Source organism: Cetorhinus maximus, chromosome 7 (assembly GCF_964194155.1).
Source record: "Cetorhinus maximus chromosome 7, sCetMax3.hap1.1, whole genome shotgun sequence".
NCBI lineage: Eukaryota > Metazoa > Chordata > Chondrichthyes > Lamniformes > Cetorhinidae > Cetorhinus > Cetorhinus maximus.
The window spans coordinates 63892768-63911861 of record NC_135885.1 but is presented as its reverse complement, the minus strand read 5'-3'; the positions used below and the strand labels follow the sequence as shown (position 1 = coordinate 63911861).

The following is a 19094-nucleotide window of genomic DNA, read 5'->3' as shown; positions in this document are numbered from 1 at the left end:
CAGGTGGGCGTAAAATATCCCACAGCGCAGGCTCGAAATAAAGCGCCAAGCTGGAGAAGTTACAACACAGGACCACATGCATGCTAAATAGATGTATTGGTGTTCTCACTATCTGCCGATGGCCCAGTCTAGCACATGTGTTCTTCTGGGTGTGGTCAGTAGTGGTGCCTCTGAGTCACTCTTGGTGATGGAAATTGAAGTACCCTGCCCAGGGTACATTCTGTGTCTTTGTTACCTTCTGCTTTTTCCAAGTGGTGTTCAACATGGAGTACTGATTCTTCAACTGAAAGAGGACAGTAGGTGGTAAGCAGTAGGTTTCCTTGCCCATGTTTGACCTGATGGTATGTGACCTCTTGGGGTCCAGAGTCAATGTTAAGGAATCCCAGGACCACTCACCCCTAACTGTGTGCAACAGAATTCCACTGGATTGAGAATATAATTCAAGGTTTAGACAATAGCTTTTTGGACTCTAAGAGAATCAAAAAATTTGAGGATCGGATGGGAAGTGGAATTGTTGTAGATGTTATTGAGTGGCAGGATAGGTCCTATTTCTTGATGATACTTGACACTGCTGCAGAGTATTTAGGAGTGTAAATTGAGTGTTTAGTTAATTAAAGTCACCATTTGCATGCAAAAAAAACTTCTATAGTATTCTAGCCTAATATGACCCAGAGATTCAAGGATTCTATGCAGGAGTATACTGTAGAGATATGCAGGTGAGGACGTTTTCCATGAGGATGCAATACTTCCAAGTTCTGTTGAGGTCATGCAAAGGTTATTTGGGTTGAACAATCTGTTCAAAATTGACATCATCTTTAGTATTTGTTGCTGGAGGGGGGGATTTTCATTGTAGTAACTTGTTCCTCAAAGGTTTAAATAGTATTTACAGCACAGAAATGGGTCATTCAGTCTATACTGATGTATGGTGTCCTCCCACTTTCACTTCATCTTGCCCAAACAACAAATCCTTCTCTTTCTTTCTCCCTCATATATTGGCTAGCTTTCTCTGAAATGCATCTATGCACCTCAACTCTTCAATACATCCTCAGACCCAGTATCTCTGAGTAGAGAAGTTACTCATGAATTCTTCATTGGATTTATTAGTGACAATCTTATTTTAAACCCCCATTTTTGGATTCTCCTACAATGTTAAACTTTGCTGCATCTACCTTCTTATTTTTTTAAGACCTTTTCAAATCACGGCCTTCCCTTATTTTTCTCGAGAGAAGAGAGTCCAGCCTATTTCATCTTTCATGGCTGTGTATTTCCTCCTAGTTCTAGTATCGTCCTTGTAAATCTGGGTGGGGAAAATCAATGGTAATAAAAACTGAGCACAACTGTAAAGAAAGAATTGAGACAAATGTCCCTTTGTCATTTATTACCTTTCAAGTGTTTTGCAACCTTGATTATCAATCCTGGTGGAAATTGGCAGATAGCCAAGTTTCTTCAACAGAGTTTTAGTTTTGCATTGATGCAATGTATGTACTGCACTGAAGGTCTCAAAGAGAACGTTATTCTTTGCCGTGCTTCGCTGCTGTGATTCCCTGCAGTGTCATGAGGGGCTCTGACCCTTGGTTAGAAGTGTATCATTGGTGTGACTGTTCAGATGGTTAAAAGTGTTGAATTGTTAACTGCTATGACATAGATAATTTGGCGATTGAGGACCAGGCTAACATGAAATTACTCTGCTCCTAAACTGTCTCTGGCAAAAGAGACTGCTTTGGAATGATGGTCATAGAAACATAGAAAAATAGCAGGAGTAGGTAATTCAGCCTTTCAAGCATGCTCCACCATTCAGTATGATCGTGGCTGATCCTCTATCTCAACACCACACTCCTGCACTCTCCCCATACCCCTTGACGTCTTTAGAGTCTAGAAATCTACCTATTTCCTTCTTGGATATATTTAGTGACTTGGCCTCCACAGTCCTCTGTGAAAGGGAACTTGACAGGTTCACCACCCTCTGAGTGAAGATGTTTCTCCTCCTCTCAGTCCTAAATGTCCTACCCTGTATCCTGAAATAGTGACCCCTTGTTCTAGAACCCCCAGCCAGAGGAAGTGTCATCCCTGCATCCAGTCTGTCCATCTGTGTCAGAATTTTATACGTTTCAACGAGATCCCCTCTGATTCTCCTAAACTCCATACAGGCCTAGTCAGCCCAATCTCTCCCCATTTGACAACCCTGCCATCTCAGGATTCAGTCTGGCGAACCTTCACTGCACTCCGCTCCCTCAATGGCAAGTATATCCTTTCTTTGGTAAGGGGACCAAAACTCTACACAATACTCCAGGTGTGGTCTCACCAAGGCCCTGTACAGCTGCAGTAAGACATCCTTGCTCCTGTAACTCAAGTCCTCTTGCAGTGAAGGCCAGCATACCAGTTCCCTTATTAACTGCTTGCTGCACCTGCATGTTTGCTTTGTGATTGGTGTACAAGGACATCCAGGTCCCTTTGTATCACCATTTAAATAATGCTCTGTCATTCTGTTTTTCCTACCCACATGGATAACTTCATACTTATCCACGTTATAATGCATCTGCCATGTATTTGCCCACTCACTCAACTTGTCTAAATTGCCTTCAAGCCTCTTAACATCCTCCTCACCACTCACATTCCCACCTAGTTTTGTGTCATCAGCAAACTTGGAAATATTACATTTGGTTCCCTCATCCAAATCATTGATATATATTGTAAATAGCTGGGGCCTAAGCACTGATCCCACTAGTCACTGCCTGCCATTCCGAAAAAGACCTATTTATTCCTACTCTGTTTCCTGTCTGCTAACCAAATCTCAATCCATGTCAATATATTACCCCTAATCACATGTGCTTTAATTTTGCACACTAACATCTTATGTGGGACTTTATCAAAAGCTTTCTGAAAATCCAAATACACCACATCCACTGGTTTTCTCTTATCTATTCTGCTAGTTACATCGATTTGGTCTGGTGTCTGTCTATCTTACTGGTGATGACAGCATGTTACTGTACATCTTTCAGACTATCTGTCTATACTTGCCTTACAGAGGTGACTACACTTTCCAAACTGCTTCATTTTTGAAGTACTTATAATGTCCTGTGGTTTTGAAAGGTGCTCCATAAATGCAAGTTTTCACTTTCTATCATTGTGTGTAATATATGGAACAATATACTGTGCAGCTAGGCAATATTGCTTTAATTTTAATTGGAGTAAATTTGCTTGCAAATTAACATGAGAATTTAATTTGGGAGGGATTGCATTTCTCGGCCACTGAGGCTTACATTAGGGATAGTTCATTTGCAGCATATTGTGAAATTGCATTAATAATAGAGCCCAGGCCTTCTGGACATTTTATGGAAGCAGTTTACTTACAGGTGTATCACTTTTCTTAATACTCCTAGCACTGAACTATTAGTTGTCTGCAGCAGGGTGTCCTGTCTGTTTAAAGATTCTTTTGTACTCTTCACTAGACACTGAAAGGTATAACCAGCAGTATAGCTCTGGTATGCTAACTGTCCATCATGGGCTACAGATTCATATCTCAAGAATGAATAATAAAAAGACAGTCACTGGCATTTATTGGGCATTCCTAGTTGCCCATCCTAGAGGATGGTAATGGAGGTGGTAGAGGACCTTAACCACTGCAGTCCATTTGGTGAAACCACCCTCGGTGCTGTTAGGTGACGAGTTCCAGGATTTTGGCTCAGTAATTATGAAGCAATGATGATGCACGTCTGATCAGGATGGTATGTGACATTAGAAGGGAACTTTAAGGTGATGCTCTTCCCATGTGCCTGCTGCTTTTCTCCTTCTAGATGGTGGAGGTCACAGGTTTGAGAGATGCTGTCAGAAGAAGCCTTGATGATTTACTACAGTGTATCCTACCTCAGAACATCTATCTAATTCCAGTAGAGACTATAGCCATGCCCTTAGCTACATCATCTTACAGACAGATCTCGCAATGTCAAATTGAATACAATCGCTTTACAATTTCAGTTACAAAACTGCTTTACTTTTCACTTCACTGTGTAGCTTGCATTTTGGTAAATTTCCAAAATAACCTTTGAAAGCTAAAATAGCCCTTCTGAGTCTTAAACCACAAGCCTTGAATTTAAAGGAGCTTTTGGGTGATCCCAAACAACTTGTTCTCCTGTCATCTGTTACATTTGTAAATATCTGTTCTTTCAGTACCACTATGCCGCTGCCTCCCCACTTTATTCAGGTATATCATAGCTGCCAATGCATGCAGTATTCCAATTTCTAAATACAAACTTGCATTTATATAGCACATTATCTCTCAAAGTGCTTTAAAATGACAAACATGGCAGTGCATACAAGATCCCTCAAACCAAAATGAAGAATGAGCAGGTCTCTTTGGTGGTGTTGCTGCTTGAAAGAGGAACTATGGTCAGGACATCTCTCTGCTCTATTTTCAACATCTTCATCTGTCAATGGGGCATAAACAAAATTAAACATAATGAGAGCAATTACATTTAAAAGCCCATGACTGGTGGAAAAATCTGCAGCATATGAAAAATCTAGAGCTAATAGCAAAATACAGATCACAGTATAGAGGGGAAGCAAAAAGGATCAGAAAGGCTAAATGAAGAAGAAAGAGATGGAGCATGAAGAGAAATGGTAAACAGTTTTATAAGCATAAAAATATTAAGAGTAATAGTGCTAAATAGAAATGAGAAAGGAGATCTGGAGGCTGAAGGAATGGTAAAGATACTAAACTGCTCTGCTTCCAGTTTTCATACAAGATTGTGATATTGGGAGTGTTGTGTGCAAAATATTTTGGTTTCATATGCTTAATATGATTGTACATTTAAAACATTTTAAGTACTAAATAAACATTACATAATTTGCTGGTAGTGTTTACATGATCGCATTTAAAAACCTACCTGTTCTAGAGACCTGTGGAAACAAAGATAATAAAACTGATTTGCAGACCCACCTTCTTCATACAAATCTGACATGAAAACTGTAATGCATCCATGAGATCACATTTCATCAGTGGTTTCATTTGATTTCAGTCCACTTCCAAAGCCAGAGAATCATTAAAGGTTCTCAAGAAACTAGAGATGACTTCTGGAGACCTTGCAAAACTATTTGAATAATGTATTTTGGGGATTGGGGTGGGGGGTGGTGGTAATGTTAAAAGGTACCTGAGTGTAAGAGAAACATGATCCTCAGTTAGCAAAACATTTTTCCTGCTGCTAGGAAGTTTGCAATCACAATTCTGCCCGAAAAATACAGATTTTGTTTTGTCCTTACTGGCAGGTTCCTGGCCTCCACATCGTGCCTCAATTGCTGAAATTGAGTGTTTGGCAAAGTTCTATATCAAAATGGCATTTAGCCCCCACCTCTTTCCCAATACAATGTGCTCTTGTTGCTGACAAGAATTTAGTTTTATTCCATCTGCTGTAGAATATTTGAGCAATTTGAAAGTTTAGTTCAATTAGCAAACAATGTGTACAGAATTGTATAGTATTCTGCTTTAAAGAAAATCCTTTTTGTCAGGATATCTGCAAATGCTCTTTAGGCAATGAAGTATTCTGCAGCATAGTCGTTGTGAAATAAGGCAACCAGTTTACTTATAGCAAATTTCCACAAAGAGGTGTATGGCCAGGTGATCTGATTTATAGGTGTTGATTTAGGAATAAATGTTGATAATGGCAACAGAAGAACTCTCTGCCTGTTGAATATTCCTAAGGGCCTTTTTACATCTACCTGACGAGGCAGACTTTTCATGTAAATAATGTTTTAAGGCCTCTAAGAAATCTTGCTTTGATTTCCTCCTGTGGCTAGCTGGGCCCTAATTTTGGATTAAGCTTAATTTACACTCCTAATTGCAGAATTAGTTTGAAGTACAGATTTATTGCAGATATGGCACAGCAATTTTCAAGATACAGATATTAACACTAATAACCTTTAGCTCCAAGGAAATTTTGGCATGTAAACACTAACATGTTCATCCTCTGAATTTATTATTATTTATGATTTTTGGTTTGCCTTAGAAACATTTTACTGTCATGTGCTACACTATCTGCCACTTCCAAAGTAAGATTAGTGTTTTTGGCCTAAAAATGGATTAATTTATTTATTTTTAAAAATATGTCATGAGCAAAGATTGGTGCATTTAAATGTAAATATATATTGATCAAGGAAAGCTCATAATATATTTACTGATGTCATGCCTTTTACGTTTGCAGAAAAATTATTTGTGCTGACTGGTAAAGTAGTAATAGGTTTTTTTAATGTCACTTTTCAGTTTCCACAGGAAGTGTGAGTTTAGTACTTGTTCAGTCAAAAATTCTCAGAACTGCATCAAGTTCTTTTTGTTTTGCCCATTTGGTTTCTTTAGAAATTGTGAAGATAAATAAATAGTTACAGTTAGTGAATATCGTATTACTGAAGACAATAGAGCATCATATACACATATATAAATAAAATGCTTGAATAAATTCCTCCCCTGCCCCCACCAGTGCAAACCCTTTTAACTGCATTGATCACATTTAGCCATTTTGTTGCTTGATTTTTAAAATGCACCTGCACCAACTGGATTTGAGTAGAAGCTTGTCAAGACTCCCAAGTGCTGTTAGATTATTTTAAGTATAGAATAGACCTTTGTTGTAATGATTGTCTATGGAATTCATTGCCACAGAAGGCTGTGGAGGCCAGGTCATTGAGTGTATTTAAGACTGAGATAGATAGGTTCTTGATTGGTAAGGGGATCAAAGGTTACGGGGAGAAGGCGGGCGAATGGGGTTGAAAAACTTATCAGCCATGATTGAATGGTGGAGCAGACTTGAATGGCCGAATGGCCTAATTTCTGCTCCTATGTCTTATGGTCTTATGGATTGAGATCTTATTGGTGCCTTTTGAGCCGATGCTAGACCATTACCCGACATGACTGAAATAAGTTCTGATGAATGGTCAGCAACCTGAATGTTAACTCTGTTTCTCTATCCACAGACGCTGTCTGACCTGCCTGAGTGTTTCCAGCACTTTGTTTACATTTCAGATTTCCAGAATCAGTATTTTGCTGTGAAATATTGTTCACCAGACAGCTGATTGTCATGTATAACACAGCCTTCCTTATTTGCTTTTTTTCATAGTTTAACATTTTATTCTGCCTTTCTTACAGGATTTCATCTCTTTCATAAGCTCTCTGCATTTGTGCCAGCAAGCTGTCTGCTGATTATCATTGGGCTGTTAGTTGGAGGAATCATCTTTGGAGCTAAAGAGAGATCTCCTCCTGTTATGAACACAGATGTCTTTTTCCTGTACTTACTGCCACCCATAGTGCTTGATGCTGGTTACTTCATGCCTGGCAGGCTATTCTTTGAAAATATTGGGACTATTTTATGGTATGCAGTGGTTGGAACCCTATGGAATGTAATTGGCATCAGTATGTCACTATATGGGATTTGCCAGGTTCAGGCTTTTGCCCTGGGTGACATCACACTATTGCAGATTCTGTTGTTTGGAAGCTTGATCTCAGCTGTGGATCCTGTCGCAGTTCTAGCCGTCTTCGAAGAAATCCATGTAAATGACCAACTTCATATCTTGGTGTTTGGAGAGTCGCTGCTGAATGATGCTGTTACTGTGGTAAGTAGTCCCGTTGTATTCCTTTGACATGCATATTTTTAATTTTATAAAAATAAAATAAAAGACTTGTCAAAGACCTTTCATGACCTCAGTAAGTCCCAAAGTGCTTTATAGCCAATTATGTACTTCTGAAGTGTGAACTGTTAGAATGTAGAAAATGTGACAACCAATTTTCGCACAGCTAACTCCCCACAGCCAGCAGTATGATAGGGGAAGGTGATGGTGTACTGATATTGTCGCAGGATTAGTAATCCAGAGACCTAGGGTAATGCTCTGGGGACGTGGGTTTGAATCCCACCGTGGCAGATGGTGGAATTAGCATTTAATTTTTAAAAAAATCTGGAATTAAAAAGTCTAATGTTCACTAATGTCCTATAGGGAAGGAAATCTGCTGTCCTAACCTGGTCTGCCCTACGTGTGACTCCAGTCCCACAAACGCCCAAAGCCACACAGCCTCAAAAAAAGAGTGAAACTGGATGGACCACCTGGCATCGACCGAGGCACTGGAAACGACACCAGCAAGCTCAGTTGACCCTCTACTAACATCATCATGGAATCATATCTTACAGATAATGTCTCAGATACCACCATCTCTGGGTATGTCCTGTCCAGCGATGGTGGCACAGTGGTATACGGTCAGGAGGGAGAGAGTTGCCCTGGGAGTTCTCAACATAGACTCTGGCATCCATGAGACGCTGTGGGGCAGCAGAATTGTACTCTAACACAATCTGCAACCTCATGGCCCGGCATATCCCCCACTCTACCATTATCATCAAGCCAGGGAATCAACCCTGGTTCAATGAATAGTGCAGGAGGGCATGCCAGGAGCAGCACCAGGCATACCTAAAAATGAGGTGTCAACCTGGTGAAGCTACAACACAGGATTACTTGCATGCCAAACAGCATAAGCAGCAAGTGATAGACAGAGCTAAGCAATCCCACAACCAATGGATCAGATGGATCTGCAGTCCTGCCACATCTAGTTATGAATGGTGGTGGACAATTAAGCAGCTCACTGAAGGAGGAGGCTCCACAAATATCCCCATCCTCAGCACATCAGTGCAAAAGATAAGGCTGAAACATTGTCTACAATCTTCAACCAGAAGTGATGAGTGGATGATCCATCTTGGCCTCCTCTGGAGGTCCACATCATCACAGATGCCAGTCTTCAGCCAATTCAATTCACTCCACGGGTTATCAAGGAATGGCTGAAGGCACTGGATACTGCAAAGGCTAAGGGCCCTGACAATATCCCGGCAATAGTACTGAAGACTTGTGCTCCAAAACTTGCTGCTCCCATAGCCAAGCTGTTCCAGTACAGCTACAACACTGGCATCTACCTGGCAATGTGGAAAATTGCCCAGTTATGTCCTGTACACAAAAAGCAGGACAAATCCAAGCTGGCCAATTACGACCCCATCAGTCTACTCTCCATCATCAGTAAAGTAATGGAAGGGGTCATCAACAGTGCCATCAAGAGGCACTTACTTAGCAACAACCTGCTCACTGACTCTCAGTTTGTGTTCTGCTAGGGCCACTCAGCTCCTGACCTCATTACAGCCTTGCTTCAAAAAATGGACAGAAGAGCAGAACTCGGTGAGGTGAGGTGAAAGTGACTGCCCTTGACATTAAGGCTGCATTTGACTGAGTGTGGCATCAAGGAGCCCTAGCAAAACTGGAGTCAGTGGGAATCAGGGGGGAAAACTCCACTGGTTGGAGTCATACTTAGCACAAAAGAATATAGTTGTGGTTGCTGATGTCAGTCATCTCAGTTCTAGGACATCGCTGCAGGAGTTCCTCAGGGTAGTGTCCTCAGCCCAACCATCTTCAGCTGCTTCATCAATGACCTTCCTTCCATCATAAGGTCGGAAGTGGGGATGTTTACTGATGATTACACAATGTTCAGCATCATTCTCGACGACTCAGATACTGAAGCAGTCCATGTTCAAATGCAGCAAGACCTGGACAAATCCAGGCTTGGGGTGCAAAGTGGCAAGTAACATTCACACTACGAAAGTGCCTAGCAATGATCATCTCTAATAAGAGAGAATCTAATCATCGCCCTTTGATATTCAATGGAATTACCATCACTGAATCCCCCACGATCAACATCCTGGGGGTTGCCATTGACCAGAAACTGAACTAGACTAGCCATATAAATACTGTGGCTACAAGAGCAGGTCAAAGGCTAGGAGTCCTGTGACAATTAACTCACCCCCAGACCCCCCAAAGCATGTTCACCATCTACAAAGCACAAGTCGGGAGATGGAATACTTCTCACTTGCCTGGATGAGCGCAGTTCCAACAACACTCAAGAAGCTTGACATCACCTAGAATAAAGCAGCCCGCTTGATTGGCACCACATCCACAAACATTCACTCTCTCCACCACTGCACAGTAGCAGCACTGTGTACCATCTACAAGGTGCACTGCAGGGATTCACCTAGGGTCCTTAGCACCTTCCAAACCCATGACCACTACCATCTAGAAGGACAAGGGCAACAATAGATGGGAACAACACCACCTGGAAGTTCCCCTCCAAGTCACTCACCATCCTGACTTAGAAATATATCACCATTCCTTCACTCGCTGGTCAATAAATGGGTAATAATGGGATGGGCAATAAATGCTGGCCCAGTCAGCAAAGCCCACTTCCTGTGAATGAATAAAAAAAATGACCAGATAATCTTTCTTTATGATGTTGAGCAGGGATAAATATTGCCCAGGACATCGGGAATAACTGCCCTGTTCTTCAAAATAGTGCCATGGGATTTTTTACATCAATCTGAGGGGGCAGGTGGGGCCTTGATATAATGTCTTATACAAAAGATGGCACCTCCAACAGTGCAACACTCCCTCAATGCTGCACTGAAGTGTCAGCTTTTTGATTTTTTTTGTGCCTGGAGTGGGACTTGAACCTACAACCATTTGACTTAGGTGAGAGTGCTACCAATTGAGCCACAGCTGATATCTATACCAATTTATGCCAATCTTCAAGAAGCCTATCCTCAACCACTTTTGTATTTATAACCATCAGCCTAGCTCCAACTTTGGTTTTCTCTCAAGACCTGAAATGTGCCATTGTCTTGCAACATTACTTGCCTTGCTGCTCGGTTGAGACCTGTGAATTTGGCTATGACTGCAGCTTAAGCATTAATCAAAAACAATATTCTTTGTTACTGTGACTCTCACTCTTCTAATTGCCTTTTTACCTCCATTGTCTTTTGAAGTTATTCACCACTCCATCTTCCTCCAATGAAATGTCAAAATGCACTAAATAGAGCAGAGCAAATTGTGAGGTAGGAGTTTACATTGGGACACATTAAGGAAGAGGGCAACATTTTGGCATAGTGTGGATGGACTTCAATTTGGAGGAATGTGAGGCCACACACCTGGATCCAAGAAAGACAATATGACAATATTTTCTTGATGGCAAGAAATTAGGAACGTCATAGCATCTACCCTGTCAAGCCCCCTGAGAGGTTGTTTCCCCTTGTGGGAGATTCTAGGACCAGAGGGCATAATCTCAGAATAAGGGGGACGCCCACTTAAAACAGAGATGAGGAGGAGTTTCTTCTCTCAGAGGGTAGTCAATCTGTGGAATTCTTTATCGCAGAGGGCTGCAGAGGTTGGATCGTTAAGTAAATTCAAGGCTGAGGTAGACAGATCTTTAATCAGTCAGGCAATCAAGGGTCATGGGGAAAAGGTGGGAATCGAGGTTCATGGGGAAAAGGCAGGAAAGTGGAGTTGAGAATTTTCAGATCAGCCATGATCTCATTGAATGGCTGAGTAGACTCGATGAGCCGAATGGCCTACTTCTGCTCCTACGTCCTATGGTCTTCAGAGGAACAGAGGATTGCATGTCCATGTTCATACTTCGCTAAAAGCTAGTGGACAGATAGAGAAAGCAATAAAAAAGGCAAATGAAAAGTTGGTCTTTATCTCCAGGTTGCTAGAATATAAAGCTGGGCAAATTGTCCTTCAGTTTTGCAGAGTTTTAGTCAGACCCCATCTGAGCCTTTTTTAGGCACCATATTTAAGACAGGAGTGGATAGAATGGAGATTCACCAGAATCATAATGGGGATTAAAAGGTTAAATTAAGAGGCTAGGTTGGATAAATTTGGTTTGTATTTCTTGAGTTTAGAAGTTTGAGGGTTAATCTAATTATGTTTAAAATGATGAAACAATTTGAGTACAGTTTAGGAATGTCAGTAGGTAACATCCACATTGAGTAAACTAGGATCAGATGTCAGAAACCTTTCTCTATAATCAGTAGAAACTGTAGGCTATTTCCAGTCTTTTCTTGAGGAAACTGGTTTATTTCAATTCGAACCGATCAGACAAAGTGAGCTTTGGAGGTAGCATGTGAATAAAACTGCTGCTAGGCAAAGGTACACAGTGAACCAAGCCCTCAGTAATTAAAAAGGATAACACCGTGCTTCTTATATACCAACTTTTCAGTTTACCACTATTAATTCAATGTTTTCGCACTAAATTCCTACCTGGTATTACAGTGATTAATTCAAATATTCAATTTTTAAAAAGCTATGTTTGAGTAGATGTATCTAATCTAATTGTGTGTTTTGAATGACCAACTGATTTTTTTGGTATTTGTAGTTCTGGTCTTGAATGGGGATATTATCATTTGGTAAAGACCTCACTTGCACTGGCCAGTTATAAAATAATATTGTCCCAGTCAGGTTTGTTCATATACGTTTGGTCACACCCTATGTGTTTTCTCAAATTCATAACACAATTGCTCGGGCACCTCCTCCCATGTTGTGCCTTTTTATATGATGTACAAACAGTGATGCTGAATTTTGGGCAATGAATGCCAGTCATGTAACCTGTCCCCACATTCTATACTGATGTAATGACTTTATCTGCTGACCTCATTGTACTTGAGCTGGTTTGAGACTACCTGCTGTATTGCTTATGATATACGTTGGATTATAAGGTAGAATAATCATTCCTGGTGCAACTCCACTGTTGGGCCATTGATATGAGGGACAGTCTTCATGAAGTCATCTTTGTCTTAGATCCTAAATTTAACTGTCACATTTGTGTTTATAAGTGCAGTGCAAAAATACAAAGAGAACAATGGCACTAAATGCTGGTTGGCTTGAAGTTGCTGTACAGTCCTTACATACTTCACATTCCTCTGTGGTCCCTTTGCATATTGTACAAGATCTTTATTGCATCATTGGACAAGAATTATCAGCTGCCCTCATGCAAGATCAAAACAACTGTTATGTGTAAACATTGCAAAACTATTACCACCTCATCTCAATTCACGCTTTACTGCAGAACAGGGTATTTAATATAAAACAAAAACAAAAATAGCTGGAAAAACTCAGCAGGTCTGACAGCATCTGCGGAGAGGAACACAGTTAACGTTTCGAGTCCATATGACTCTTTATCAGAACTTCTTCATATTTAATATAATATCTTCCCCTCCTCCTCTTTACTACTCTGATTTTATTAAAATGCTTGCCAGTCTTTCTTTCCAGCTCTTGAGGATGGGCCTGACCTGAAATGTTGAACCCTCTATTCTTTTTTCACTGCTGCATTTTTCTCTCCCCAGCTTTTTCTTGGTTTTTAGTTTGTTCACCAGAATTGTTGCTGTTAATACGCTGGTTAATTTGTGGTGATCACTTTTTCAAGCCTACAATCCCATCTCCTCAATTCATTTGAGCCTCCTAAGCAATGATGGGTCTCCACAGTAACCATAGGCCAGTGCTTCTGGTTGCATATGTTCAGAGCACTGCTTTCTTTTCCTTCTTTCCAGCACAATGATAAAATTGTCATTTAAAATATGCACTAATATCTTAAACCTTGGCATGTTGAAACATTTCAGTGCTTCACATAATGAATCAGTTTTTAAATTGATCAGACTGTTATGTTGACAAGCATTACTGTTCTGGTGCTACATAACTGTAGAGATAACCTTTATGCTGTAGCATTTAATGCATTACAACATCCCTGTAAGCTGCCATTGTTTGGCTTAACTTCATATCTCTCGTACGCTACAGCCCTAATTTTTTTTTTAAACTACGAATATGGACTGAGTCCATTGGGAACCTTCCATCATGGTGCCTTTTGAGTCCTGGGCCATTTTAATTCCTGGCTCCCATTATCAAGTAGGAAGGAGAACTCCTGCCCTAATCAGGTAGGAGGAACCAGATGTCTGGTGCACAAATTGTGCATGTTTCCTAAATTGCATCTGCACTTCAAAAACACTTAATCGGCTGTAAAGTTTCTGGGATATCTTCAGATTGTGTAAGGCACTATATAAGTGCAAATTCATTATTGGTGGCTTTAATGAGGGTGATCCCAATACTGTGGAAGTCTAGCTGAAGGGATGTGAATAGAGAGAGAGATACAGATGTGAAGTTGGGTGAAGGTGCTGCATTCAAGGACTTGGAGAAGTGAGGTAAGAAATGGGGTAAGATGTGTATGAGTGTGAACTCTACAAGTTTTGAAGGCTGACTGTGCAATAACTGAGGAAAGGGGAGAAACTTATTCATGTTGTGCCGCTTCTCATGTTGATTCCCTGGGCACCTGCAGTGTCATGGGCTGCTCCATACACTGCATTTTCATTGATATCATTTGAAGAGTGCTATGCAGTTAGTGGCCTTTGGAGCTGCTTGACCTAATGAATCAACATAAGTCTGCATGAAAATGAATTTCTCCTGGGTGTCTGCCAGCAGTGTCTGAGGAGAGGCTGTCGAGTTATGTGTCAAATGAAGGGGATGCCCTGTCAAGAGGAGTTTGAGGATGGTGGGGGTGGCGGTTAAGAAGAAAGAGAAGATGCTGAGCATACTTCCATAGCAGTGTAAGCAAAAAACTAACACTGCTGCAATGGATGAATTTGACCTTTGGGATGTTTGAGACTAAAATTAGTGATCAGGATGAATATTAATTCTACCAGGTCACTTGGTCAATCTGCTTAATTTTTGCGGGGTATAGTATAATTGATAAGATGTAGTGACACGTAAGCATGAGCTGGACACAGCTTGTGGACAGAGCTGCGTGAATCGCAATTGGAGTGGATGTCAGAAGGACAGACAGATGGCTGAATATTTTTCTGGATTGCAGGTTCCAGGCGCTGGTCATTTCAGAACCAGATGAAGCTCAGAATATAAGTGGGCAGCCACCCAGAAAGGCTAATAAGAAGCAGAAAGTGCAGGAACCCTCTGGGAGTGTGACAGCCAAACTGATGATCAGAACTCAATACTGGAAGGGTAATAGCATAGAGTGCTGTCCTGAGCCTAGCAATGTGAAGCCAAGTACTGCACAGACAGATACAGCAAGGTGTAGAAAAGTGGTAGTAATTGGAGGGGGGGCGAACAGGTAGTTCAGCTATTGTTGATATGAGACCTGTATGATTTGTTGCCTCTCTGGTGCCAGGATAAAGGACATTACAGAGTATTCTGTTTGGGGGGTTGGGGGAAAGAGCCAGAAGTCATGGCCCATGTTGTTATAATGCAGAAAGTCAGTTGTGGAAGGACCAAACTGGAAGCAATCTTTACAGACTTTATAACCATTTATTTGTAGAACTGCACATTACAAGCATGCACCTCCTAACCCAAGATTCATGCTTTCAGTCTACCTATTATGGGGCGCAAGTGAATTCCCAGTTAAATCCAACCACCTGCATACAATTAAACAGTTTATATAAAAATTAACACATATTCAAATGAACAACACACAGAAAGAGGGTTGAGGTTCTGTAGTCATAGTTTAAGGAATTAAGGATGAAGTTAAAAAGCAAGACCTCAAACATAGTAATCTCTGGAGTATTCCCAGTGCCACACACTACTGAGAGTAGAAACAGGAGGATGTGGCAGGTTAGTGAGTGGTTAAAGACATGATGCAGGAGGGAGGAATTCAGATTCCTATGACATTGGGACTAGTTCTGTAGCAGGAGAAAGCTGCTTGTACCTGAACAGACTGGGACCAATATCCTTATGGGTAGCTTAACTACTGTTGTGGGAGAGTGTTTAAATGAGTTTGGAACGAAGATGTAGTATTCAAAAAGCAGACAAAAGGTGCATGGAGGACTAGAAGAAACCGAGTTAGAAATGATACAAAATTAGGTGGGATCATGGAAAATGCAAACAGTTTGAGAAGTTGTGTTTGGACTGCGTGTGTTGTAAATGTACAAAGTGTAGCTCATAAGATTAAGCTGTAGGCATGAACAGCCTTTTGGGAAAATGATGTGGTGATAACTGAAATCTGGCTCAAATGCTGATGCTTAATATTCCTGGGCACGAGGTATTCGGGGAGGGATATAAAGGAATAAAAACTGAATATGGTAGAAGTACTGACCAGATGAGGCAGCATCTCTTCTGATGGAAGGTCATCGACCTGAAATGTTAACAGTTTCTCTCTCCAAAAATGCTGACTGATTTGAATATTTCAAACATATTTTGTTCTTGCAGCACTTGTTTTTGTTTTAAGGGGAAAAAAGAGGAGGATGGGGTAGCAGTTTTGATTAAGGAAAATATTAGTGCTACAAAGAAGATGTCCTTGCAGGGTTAAAGACAAAATATATTTGCTTGTAAATAAGTAACAATCAAGGGGTTATTATGCTACTTAGTTTATTTTATAGGTCACCAAACAGTGGAAATGTAGTAGAGGAGCAGATTTGCCTATAAATTAGAGTTGCAAGAAATATTGAGTAGATATAACAAGAACACCAGCATTGAATGGGGCAGTGATTTCTGTCCAGGGCAGTGAAGGGAATAAATTTCAGAAGTGTGTTCAGGGAAGTGACCATTATGTTTCCGGCCTAATAAAGGAGGCATTACTGAATCTAGTCCAGGGGAATGAAATGGTCAGCTAGAGTTGGGGAGTACCATAGGTATAATGATCATAGTATCATAAATTTTAGACTAACTATTGAGACAGATGAGGAATAATTGTATTTAATTTATTCCAACCTGGAGGAGGTCTGATTTCATCAAATTGAGGAAGAGCCTGTACCTGATAAATTAGAGGCAAAGATTAGCAGACCAGTGTAATGGAGCAATGGGTAATCTTAAAAGTCTAGAGAACCATGTATGGTCTAGGTACCTCCCAATGGGGAGGAATGGCGAATAACCAAAGTTGGAGTTTCTTGAATGACAAAGGAGTTAGAGAGTAGGATGGAGCAGAAAAAAAGGTGTAAATGACAGATGTTAGCTTGATAACACAATGGAGAATCTGGCTGGGTAGACAAAGTGCAGAGGACAAGTGCAAAAGGCAATAAGAGGGACAAAGTGACAGTATGAAAATAGATTGGCAGGAAAAGTAAAAGGGGATGCAGAGCTCTTCTATGGGCATATTAATAGAACAATGGTTTGTCACAGGAGGGGTGGATTAGGGACCAAAATGAAGATCTATTGGTGGAGGCAGAAATCATGTCTGAGATACGAAATGAGAACTTTGCATTGGTGCTTACCAAGGATTTTGGCAAACCCGTGGTAGATGAAAGAGATTACCAGGATATCGGAAGGGTTAAAGGTAGGTGAAGAGAAAGTACTGGAAAGGCTGGCAGTACTTAAAAGTAGAAAAGTTACTAGGTCCAAGTGGGATGCATCCTCAGTTGTTGAGGGAACTAAAGGTAGAAATTGTGGAAGATTGACCAATCTTCCAACCCTCCATATATATATTTTATAGCTTGGATTTTAAAAAAAAGCAAAGTGATAGAAAATATTTGTGATGAATTGCTGGTTTTCAGACTGGACAGGTGTGTACAGTGGCAATCCCAAGGTTTAGCATTGAGACCACTGCTACTGTTGATATATATTTGTGACTTGGAGGTACAGGGTGCAATATTAAAATTTTCAGATGACACAAAACTTGGAAACGTAGTAAACAGTGAGGAAGAGAGTAAGCAACTTAGAGGCTGGTGGAGTGGGTGAACACGTAGCTGAAATGCAAAGCAGTTAAGTGTGAGATGATGCGTTTTAGTGGGAAGGATAAGGAGGGATAAAGCAAGCTAAATGGTAAAATTTTAAAGGGGATATAAGAAGAGTGACCTGGAGGCCCTTGTGTACAAATCTTTCAAGTGGGCAACACGGGTCAACAGGTAATAAAGTGTATAGACCCTGGGCTTTATAAATAGAGGCTTAAGGGTACAAAAGTGCAGAAGTTATGCTAAACTAATGTAAAACACTAATGCAGCCTAGTGGAGAATTGTGTCCAGTTCTGAGCATCACTCTTCAGGAAGGATGTGAAGGCTTCGGAGATGGTACAGAAGAGATTTACTAGAATGGTCCCAGGGCTGAGGGGCTACAGTTACAGGGATACGCTGGAGTTCTCTTTAGAGCAGAGAAGACTTAAGTGAAGGACTGAATGAGTTTTTGTTTCAAGTTACGGTGGGTTTAGATTGAGTAACTTTGAGAAGCTGTTTCCAATGGCTGGAATGTTGATAATCAGAGGGGACAGATTTAGTGATTGATGAACGAACTAGAAGTGGCAAAATCCTAAAAATTGGTTGGGGTTTGGAATACTTGATGGATATAGATTCAATAGTAACCTTCAAAAGGGAATTGGATAAATATTTGAAGGAGAAAACATTGGAGGGATATAGGGAAAGAGTGGAGAGTAGGATTAACCAGATTGTTCCTTGAAAAAGCCGGGGAAGGGCTAAGTAGCCATTCAGTCCTTTGAATCTGCACCGGCTCTTTTGAAGAGCAATCTGGTTAATTCCATTCTCCCATTCTTTCCCTATATCCTGTGCTGTACTATTGTGATTATATGAAGCTTAAATGGGGAGGAGAAGGTAAGAATGGTGTGATGAGGAGGCAAGGATAGTGTGGGGAGGGCATAGGGATGGCACTATGTGTCCAATTTAATCTCTTTTGATTCTAGGTATGATTTAATTTTTTTCCAATCAGCAAATTCCAAATTACTTTTTCTAATTAGTTATATGGGCATTAGTCAGTATTTTAATGTGTAATGTTTTCTATTGATTTGAATTGACCATGGATTTCAAGGGTCTCTATCTAGTGTGCATGCTATTTCTCTATGTTTAAAACAGTCCAGTTGTCCAATTTAACTATTTGATTTATTAATCTGTTTTTCTTTTGTTCCTCTTAGGCTCTGTACCACTTATTCAAGTCCCTCTGCCAGATGCACACTATTCAAACTGTGGATATCTTTGCTGGAATTGGCCAGTTTTTCGTGGTGGGCATTGGTGGAATAATAGTGGGGATTATTTATGGATTTGTTGCCGCTTTCACCACTCGCTTCACTCAGAACGTCCGTATAATTGAGCCATTATTTGTCTTCCTGTACAGTTACCTCTGCTACCTGACAGCAGAAATGTTCCGACTGTCAGGCATCATGTCGTGAGTATTCTACAATTTGTCTACTGAGTGTATTGAAGATCAGTTTGTTTTCAGAGTAATGTCCTCTGGGTGAGGTTTGGGTGGTAGATCAATGAATCAATGTACGGACTTGAAATGTTAACTTTGTTTTTCTCCCTCTGCAGATGCTGTCAGACCTGCTG

General features: G+C 40.7%; 1 protein-coding gene across 1 annotated transcript in view; it reads left to right on the top strand.

Moving 5' to 3' along the window:
* The window catches only part of slc9a2 (solute carrier family 9 member 2), an 81915-nt gene that overhangs the window by 18579 nt on the left and 44242 nt on the right, over positions 1 to 19094 (top strand). The window contains exons 2-3 of the mRNA XM_078545620.1: positions 7130 to 7593; positions 18683 to 18933. Coding sequence (XP_078401746.1) covers positions 7130 to 7593; positions 18683 to 18933 — 715 coding nt within the window. The remainder of the gene's footprint in view (positions 1 to 7129; positions 7594 to 18682; positions 18934 to 19094) is intronic.